This window comes from Bidens hawaiensis, unplaced genomic scaffold, assembly GCF_021521415.1.
Source record: "Bidens hawaiensis isolate Kalapana, Puna unplaced genomic scaffold, B.hawaiensis_p1.1 tig00026602_1, whole genome shotgun sequence".
Classification (NCBI taxonomy): domain Eukaryota; kingdom Viridiplantae; phylum Streptophyta; class Magnoliopsida; order Asterales; family Asteraceae; genus Bidens; species Bidens hawaiensis.
Window position 1 is genome coordinate 229,059 of NW_027494273.1, and position 9,714 is coordinate 238,772.

The 9,714-nt window shown below is 33.0% G+C and overlaps 1 protein-coding gene and 1 pseudogene across 2 annotated transcripts; one reads left to right on the forward strand and one right to left on the reverse strand.

The window, feature by feature from the left end:
• Positions 1–213: 213 nt before the first annotated feature.
• Positions 214–5,121, forward strand: LOC143573625 (protein disulfide-isomerase-like; annotated as a pseudogene). The gene is made up of 10 exons (XR_013142462.1): positions 214–1,141; positions 1,786–1,816; positions 1,891–2,177; positions 2,491–2,679; positions 2,787–2,912; positions 2,995–3,132; positions 3,220–3,336; positions 3,417–3,534; positions 4,406–4,518; positions 4,599–5,121. The product of XR_013142462.1 is annotated as a protein disulfide-isomerase-like (transcript).
• A 271-nt stretch (positions 5,122–5,392) lies between these two features.
• Positions 5,393–9,166, reverse strand: LOC143573626 (GTP-binding protein ERG-like). Its single transcript, XM_077058456.1, has 8 exons — positions 8,563–9,166; positions 7,674–7,763; positions 7,404–7,549; positions 7,086–7,244; positions 6,903–6,969; positions 6,660–6,767; positions 6,003–6,142; positions 5,393–5,799 (listed from the first exon to the last, which is right to left on the reverse strand). The coding sequence occupies exons 1-8, from the start codon at positions 9,109–9,111 to the stop codon at positions 5,715–5,717; spliced, it is 1,344 nt and encodes a 447-aa protein (XP_076914571.1). The 5' UTR covers positions 9,112–9,166; the 3' UTR covers positions 5,393–5,714.
• Positions 9,167–9,714: the final 548 nt, after the last annotated feature.

The following is a 9,714-nucleotide window of genomic DNA, read 5'->3' on the forward strand; positions in this document are numbered from 1 at the left end:
TAATATATAATTTCTAGTTTTATATATACACATAAATATTTATATGCAATTTTCAGTTTTATATATACGCATACACACTTTGGCTGGAATCTCACTGGAAACCGTTGATTTTGGCCGAAACCTCGTCAAAAAACGCCAACTAAGTTCGAGGAATCCCGATTTCATTCGGAATTGACCATTGACTGATTAATTGATCGACTAACCCAAGGGGACTAGCGATTAATAGCTAGTCGGGATTTTTACAATATAGTCCAACCTCTAACTTACATGTTAAATTTAAAGAAAACAAAGGGCATAATAATAATCCTTAAAACAGTAACAAAAAACTATCCATGTTACTTAGGTTTAGGTTGTAATGGGTTTTAACTTGCTAGTATCGATCAAGTTTACACTTATACATGCTAATTAAGGTCGACATTGTTGTGATCATAGTGCAGAGTGGTCTAAATTCACATGTGAATTAATACCTTACCTAAGAAAGTTGTAATCACATATGAAAATGCAGTAACCTAGTTAAATTTAGAGTATTATAAACTGATATGTTAATTAACGTTAGTTGATCACATCATAACTAAATAAATAATATTAACTGTGAGTGTATTTTAATAAGTGTGACTTCACATGTGAATTAACACTAGTACACATTGACAATGTAAATTCACAAAATAAAAAAAAAGTAATTTAGAGTAGTAAGTTTGGTTTATATTTATATAAAAAAAACTATTTTTTATGAATTATGATGCAATTTGTATATAACTACTTACTTAAAAAAAATTGTAGTGAATGTAAAATCAATCTCATGTATTTTAATTGTTTTCCAAACAAAGTACGTACTCATGCAACCTTGAAAGTGTTATATAAAAACCAGCAGTGACATGCCACGTAGCAAAGGATGACTATGTTGCCAGTAGACAGTTAGTTATAAATACCGGTCTTATTAATACCTCCCGATTCTGTCTCACTCACTTTGATCAGTTCCGGCCATGACGCGGTCAAGGATTCCGATCATCATCTTCTTTTGCTCTCTTGTTTACGTCGCGGCAGATGATACCAAAGACTTGGTTCTCACCCTTGAGCAATCCAATTTCACCCAAACTCTTACCAAACATGATTTTCTCGTCGTCGATTTTTATGCACCTTGGTAACTAAGTCTCATTCATTTAATTTTATATTATTATGTCATTGCAGTTTCATATGAATCTAAAAACTATTTATGCATGGTGCCATTTTGATCTATGTGACATGAAGATCTGGGGTGTTTATGTTTAGATGTGTGATGTAAAGATGATGGTTGCCAATTCAAATTCTATACATCATTTAATATATATACATAATTGGTCGGTAAACAAAATATGATCTTGTATTAATAGTGTTAAGACACATAAACCCTAACCTACACGCATTAAAATCGTCTAACCTGAACATGCATGACCTATTGTCATTTTTTTCACTCGAATTTTAGATGCATTGAAGGGTCGACCCAATTTACCACATAAATGGGTTAAACATGTCAACCTGAACACGAGTATGCATTAAATAGGCTACACAATCGCCTTATGTATCACCGTTAAATCAACTAGTACAAGTGTTTATACACTCTCAATTTAAAATCGGTTCTGTATAACTGTACAAGTGTTTACTTGGAAAAGCGGTCACAGATTCATAACAAAATCTTAACACAAACAACATTGAAGACATCAAAAAAGGTCTTGTTGGGACATTTGGCTATGTTATGTTAAGTGTACATCTTATTTTATCCATTAACGCTTTCTCGTGTCTCATCAGGTGCGGTCACTGCAAGGAACTTGCTCCAGAGGTACTTGCGATCCCCAATAACATTCTACAATATTATTTCTTGTGATACATATATCATTTTGTGACTATTTACAGTATGAAAAAGCCGCCTCAGTGTTAAGCAGTAACGAGCCTGCAATTACTCTAGCAAAAGTGGATGCAAATGATGAAAAGAACAAAGACTTGGCCAGTATATATGGCATAAAGAGTTTCCCAACACTTAAAATAATAAAAAATGGAGGGAAAACTGTTCAAGATTATAAAGGACCAAGAGAAGCTCAAGGAATAGTTGCTTACTTGAAGAAACAAGCCGGGCCGCTTCTACTGAAATCAAATCTACACAAGATGCCAATGATCTTATTCATGGAGATAAGATCGTTATTGTAAGCATATGGGCCTGATTTGTACATTACATTTGGGTTATGTTTTATCTCTAATGAGTCAAATGGGTAAATAAGAAAAAAAAAAAAAAAACTAAATAGGAAACGGGTCAGTGCTTCAATTGTGCAAATTATTAAACGCATATAACTTCCTAAAATCGCTTTATTTAAAAAAAGATTAATGATTTATTAAGAAATGAACAAAAAAGTTGTTTTGGGTCAACCTAACCCAGCCTGATCTGTTTTGACTCGTTACCCAATTATATGTTATATTTAATGCTGCAACCATTTATAATGTGTTCGAATTTTTTTGTAGGTTGGAATTTTCCCTGAATTATCTGGAGATAAATTTGACACATTTTTAGCATTAGCTGAAAAACTAAGATCTGATTATGACTTTGCTCATACATTAGATGCAAAAATTTTACCACGAGGTGATTCTTCTGTATCGGGACCTATTGTTCGATTATTCAAACCGTTTGATGAACTCGTGGTAGATTTTGAGGTGCGTTTTACACTTTTACATGACATAGCATGAATTTGATGAAATCATTTTTAACTGTTTAGTAATTTATGACTTCTTTCTAAAAACATAATTAACATTATTTTCAGGATTTTAATTTGGATGCATTAGAGAAGTTTGTTGAGGAAGCAAGCACTCCTACTGTAACTGTTTTCGATAATTATCCAAAGAATCACCCCTTTATTATCAAATTCTTTAACACTCCCAATGCAAAGGTGCACAAGATTTACTTCAAATTTATACTTATGTTAATTTATTTACTTAACTTTTTATACCAAGATATGGTTGAATTTGCAGGCTATGTTATTTTTGAACTTCAGTAGCAAGCCTTTTGGTGCATTTGAATCCAAATATCATGATATTGCTAATGACCACAAGGGAAAGGGAATAAGTTTTCTTATGGGAGATGTTGAGGCTAGTCAGGGTGCTTTCGAGGTCAGCATCTTTTTAAACCACTTTAAATTTGTAACACCATGCGATTATTATGCTTTCACATGATTATAATGATCTTTATCTTAACAGTTTTTTGGACTTAAAGATGACCATGTTCCTGTCATTGTTATAAACAATGAAAAAGACAAGTATGTGAAACCAAACTTAGAGCCTGACCACATTGAATCATGGCTGAAAGAATACAAGGTGTCACTTACTTCTTGATGAAAAAAAGTTAAAACGACTTTCAATATAAAGTTTATTAAAAATGTAGAATAAATGTGCAGGATGGAAAAATTTCACCGTATGTGAAATCTGAGCCTATACCCGAGTTTAATGATGAGCCGGTTAAGGTGGTTGTTGCTGACAATTTTAATGACATTGTTTTTAAGTCGGGGAAAAATGGTATGTTAATTAGTTCATTATCATTTATATTTCATTGTTATACACAATATTGCTTTTACGGAAAACGGGCCCCACATTTAAAAAACTTGATCCAGGTCAATAAATCGACCCGTTTATGCATATTATTGTTTAGGTCAATTCATGTATTTTATAACATGACATTTTTTATGATGTTCAAATCTATTTTAATCTATAACATGTAGTAAAAGACAAAGTTCTGAAAAATAAGCATTGTAAAAGTTTGCCTTGCTTTATAATAATTATAAATTTATAATTATAATTATATAACAAATTAAAATTAAATAAATAAGGGGGGGGGGGGTAGGTCATAACCATCTATTTAAATTAGTTGGTAGGCTTGCAAACGAACCAAAAAAGAATGAGTAGAGCATGTTCATGTTCGTTCATTTAACATAAACTGCAATATTCATCTTCGTTTATGTCCGTTCGTTAATAGTATAAGCAGTCAAACAAAATTTAGCATGGGTGAGCAAACATAACTGAGAGAAAACTAGTTAAAAGTAATAAGTCGTAATAGGCCAACAAATTTTAAATGGATATATATAATATAACGAACAAAACCGAACGCAAGCGAATGACCATGAGTGAATATGAATGAACAAACATAAACGGAGTTCACGAACATAAATGAAAGAACGAGACATGTGTTCATATTCGGTCGTTTATTAAATAAATGAACTTCCTGTCGAACAGGTACTAAACGTTCAGTTCGTTTACAAGCTTATTAGTGGGGTCATGAGATAACTGACCACTTATCTGGTTCACGGATTAGTAGCCTGACCCATTGAAAGGTTTATTTACAATCATGTTACATGTAACCACCACTAACCAGAAATTGAAATTTTGACAGTTATGTTGGAGATGTATGCTCCGTGGTGCGGGCGCTGCCAAAAGTTGTCTCCAATCCTAGACAAAGTGGCTGCTTCATTTAAAACAGACACAACTGTTGTCATTGCTAAGATGGTAACTAATGACTTTATGATTCCCTACAAAAACCTTAAACTTGTAGTGTTTTGTAATTGTGTTTGACTTGTTTTGTGTAGGATGCTAGTGCAAATGATATTGTGCATGAAGGGTTTGAAATTAAGGGTTACCCTACATTGTACTTCAAGTCAGCAAGTGGAAAGTTGTTGCAGTATAGGGGCAAGAGAACCAAAGATAAGATTATTGAATTTATTAAAAAGAACAAGGATGATGTAACACAACAGGATTCAAGAAAAGAGGAACTATAGTTAAGGTAACAAATAAAACTATTTGGATCTATATAAACTTATTATTATAATTATCTTGGAAATAGTTAAACATTTATGTTGAATGTTTTCATGTAATGAATGCAGGAATATTGCTTTTATCACTCGAGGAGATTCATTGAATGCGTGTGAGCGAGAGATGGCGACTAATACTGCAAAGACGCGATGGTTTCCTTCAGTCATATCTTTCCAAGATATTTATAATATCCACTCAAGTTGAATAAGATTAGAGGTTTGTAGTTTTGAGGATAGAGTAGCAGTAGTAGCTATTGATGAGACATCTTTTGTTTGCTAAATTATCATTACTTTGTTTTACAATAACAATTACTTTGTTATGTGGTCCTTTTCATATATATCATGATTTTTTTTTTGGTAACTATGACACATGGTTTTAAGAAAAGAGCATACAAATACCTCTAATTTACCTAAAAACATCATTATTTTTTTTTTGGCATATATGATGCAAGCTTTAAGGAAATAGTATATGTGTTACAAAAATATGAAAATGGCTGCATCTCATAGTTTTATAACAAATATGAAACTATGTAAGTTTTGAGTGAATACATAAAATAAACTCATGTAAAATAAAAGACGCGCCAAGTGAAGCCTACACGCTCACTGAAACACGATATTGAATCTATTAACTATACAACCGATAGATTACATTCAACAAAACTACACCTTTCGGGTATGTCTATTGAACATACAAAGAAAGTAGAAATAACAAGAAAATAAAATGCAGCAGTATTCTTCCATTCAGATCCAAATCTCGGTTTTCAAAACCATTCATCCTGCAAAATATCTAAACCCCTAATACAAGCTCCAAAATAGCAGGAGCTCACCACTTTGTTCTTACATCTATAAGTAGAAAGAACACAAGTATAAATAATCGGTGACTTTCTTATTCCATCATTTGAGTCGGACCAAAAGGATCAGATGAACATGTCGTTTAAATATGGATCTCAGTTCTTCATTGGCTTCAACACCAATTCGCCTGAAACAAATTAAATCTTATATGAGATTTCATATAAACAAATAAAATACGTTAATACAATGATACTGACTTCATTACAGAGAACATTACACATGTTATGGCTAACTTTCAATGAACAATACATATTAACATTATTAAAGATTATATAAATCAGAAAAACAATGCATAAGAAAGAAGTGAGTTGTGACATGAAAGAACAATACCCTATTTTAGAACCATTCTTGCCAACTATAATCTTGCGTTGACTAACTTTGTTGGTGATGAGATGTTGCTCAATCCTTATAGAACCATCCCTCAATTCTTTCCAATCTATTAATCGATGTTCAACATCATATGGAATCTCCTGTTACAAAATCAAATTGCTCATGAAATTTAAACTCCATCAAAAGATTAAAAGTAAAAACTTTATCATTCAAATTCAAGTTTTCAAGAGTATAATAAGTAGAACGGGTCAAATGGGTCAAAGTCAAAAGCGTTGGGGGTTGACTCGACACACCTCTTGTCTAAATTTTCTCTTTGTTTATAATTTGGTTAAATATGGTTAAAAAATCAAATTACTTGAATAAAAATCCAATTTTTTATTAAAATATTTTAGCAAGATTTATGTACTAGAAAATACAAGGCAAATTTCGACCCGTTCAACCCATATGGCCCGTTTCATTTAAATCGTAACAAAACGAGTCACATTTGCAACCTCCAACTTATAGGTAATTTTAACTTCTTAAAGTGTTCCAATGTTATCTAGAGGTTGTTCATAATAAACTGTGTTAGCAGGAAAATTAATCTTAACCAGATGAAACTAGAATAAAATTGCCGACACGTTGCAGTATATAGGATAAAGAAAAAAACTCAGTTAATACCTGATGAATATGGTCTAGGAATTTTTCCCTAACAACTTCTAATGATACGTTCTTCATAACATCTTCGGTCATGATGAGAGGATCTTCATCCCATGGTCTTTTAACTGCCTAAACAATTAAAACACTGTTATAATCCAGATAAAAATAACGCAGAATTATCAGATTTCAAAAGTAGCAAAAAAATATGATATCAAATGAGTTCAAAAGTAGTGCATTAGAATAAAAGTAAAAAAAAACGCATGCCTGTTCCATCAAATAATCTGTAAGATCTTTGACTCCAGAACCCTTTAATCCAGAAATCATGAAATACCTAACGGAAACAGAAGAAAGAAAAAAATCAGATTTATTAACTTTTTAAGTTAATAAAAACCAGAATGAAAAAATAGTCATTAAAAAATAAAATAAAGAAGAATGCACGTAAATTACTTTTCATATCCAGGAAGATCTTTAAACTGATCTGCAACTTTCAACAAATCTTTCTTGTTCTCTACCAAATCGACTTTATTCATGCATAATATGCGTTTTTGCTTTGGGTTTACTTGTGAACCCATTTGTTTAATAAGTCCAACCACTCTTTTATCAGGCCTAAATACATATATAAGAGAGAATCAGTTAAATGGAGCTAGGGGTAGGTAGATAATTTTACATTTATCCCCATAATCACATCTTCAACTCATCACAAATCATACTAATATAGCCCACAAAATAAGAATATTGAAAGATAAAAAATATATATTCATAAACCTGGTAAGATGTCTATGAACATCAAATATAACCACGAGTGTGTCATAAAGATCAATTGAACTCCAAGCACTTTCAACTCGAACTTTAACATCAGATTTTGGGAGCCCACTACTTCTCATAATAAGCCCCGGGGTGTCAAAGAAACACTGCTCATAAAACAAAACTCTAGAGTTAAGGATAACTGAAATATGTTGTCTTTATTGACTACTTCTATGAAAAGAAGTTTATACACAGTAATGCATGGGTGCACCCGTGTGCAAAGGGACATACTATTTGTGTCTTTCCTTTGATCATCACTCCTAACACTTCATGTGTAGTTGTGTTGGTCTTCCGTGAAACTGCAGCAACCTTCGTCCCAACCTAAAAAAGATATATAAAAAAAATAATCAAAACATAAACTGAAGTCACCAAAATGAACCGAGAGAAGTTGATATTTGTTTGCAGACAATTAAAGAAAATGTAAATATAATGTGCTTTGAGTGTCAGTTATACACAATAAGCATCGATAAAATGTCAAAACAGTTTTTGTCATGAAAAAAAAACAAATGGATAATTAGGGTGTCAACTATGATTACAAGAAGTATATCACTTCAATAATAATCTAAATCTTTTCATCTTTTGAACAAAACAATTTGGAAGGTTCTATCATCTGCACACTAAAATTACATAATCATTGACTTTTAACCCGTTCGACCTAGGGATGAGCGGGTACCGACCGGTACCAATACCGAAATGTTCGTTTTTTACCAGTATCGGTATCGGTACCGGTAAGATACCGGTACTGAAAGCAAAATTCGGATAATACCGTACCGATTCGCTACCAGTACGCGTTTGCTCATCCCTAGTTTGACCCATTTCCCTTCACACTATCGTTTATTTTATACTTCTTTGACATTCAAAGATAAATCATAAAGCGAATTGACCCCCCCATAAGTCAACTAGTCAAGCTTCCCACCTCTGCCTAAACAAATATTATAGAACATCAAAAGTTAAGAAACTATTGGTCCAAAGGGTTTGCATTCTCTTCTAGTATGACTTAGGGCGTTTGGAACTTAACCGATATAATCATATATTCAAAACAATTTGGTCATTTTAAGTTAATCACTTAATCTAATCTTAACTTATGCAACACATCATAAGAAACAGAACTAAACCAAACCATGAAATTAGTTAGTGCAGATTTGCCAGCATTCGGAGCACCAATAATCCCGACGGATAACGACATCTGATCCTCCATTTTGACCACTTCACCTTCATCTTCCTCATCATCCTCCTCATCAGTAGCGGCCACCGCAACTTCAAGCAACGCCTTGGAAAGAATCATACTTCGACGCCGCTTCTCCTCCTGCTCCATCATCCTCTCACTCTTACTCTTAATCTTCTTTTTCTTCTTATTCTTATTCTTATTATTATTATTAATATTATTATCTTTCACCAATTCTTCTTCTTCTTCTGTTTTGAATATTGTTTTCTCCACCTTCCTCCGATACTTCTCATCCCAGGCGGGTTCTCGGGTTTTAAACTCTGGCTCTGGTAATTCGAAATGACTGCTGTCGAATCCGAATCCGGCGGTGGGTGGGTCGTCGGGTTCTGGTAGTGGGTTTTGGGTCAGGGTTTGGGAGGAGAAGAATCTTGGGAGGAAATAAGGGTTGAGTTGGGGTTTTTGGTGGGTTTTTGAAAGGGTTTGAAGAAATCTTAAAGCTTTCATGGTTAATTAATTAAAGAAATGTGATACAGAGACGATGATGATTAAACATCAAATGGATCCGGTGAATACAACGGAAGAGAAGAAGGGTTGAGGGTTTAAGATTGCAGAAACAAATATATGCAGGAAGTGTCCTTGTGCTTTTATAATTTCTAAATCATCCCCAAATTGATAATGGAAAAGAAAACCAATACGAGCACATTTGAGATGAGCGGAATAGATATGATTTGTCAGGGCCATACATTTTCGAGGGTATGGTTCAAGATTGGAGTTATTGGAGACATAAGATTAGGGTTAAGGATCTTTAGGGACCTTCGAAGGACTTTGCTTGTTATTGTATTCCTATAATGATGTTTATTTGATGTTGTATCTATTGCTATGTTAAAACTTTCACGACATCCTCTGTTAGTGATAGCTTTCATTTTATGTAGTTATTATGAAACCATCATTGGCACACTAGTGTCGTATATTATGTACTATGTTTTGCATGAAGGTCTTTCTTTGAGCCAAATGTAGATCTCACTATAAGCAATTTCTCTATTTTTTGGGACATATGTATGGCTTGCCTAAATCATACATTCCCCGTATATTACTAATAAATAGCTT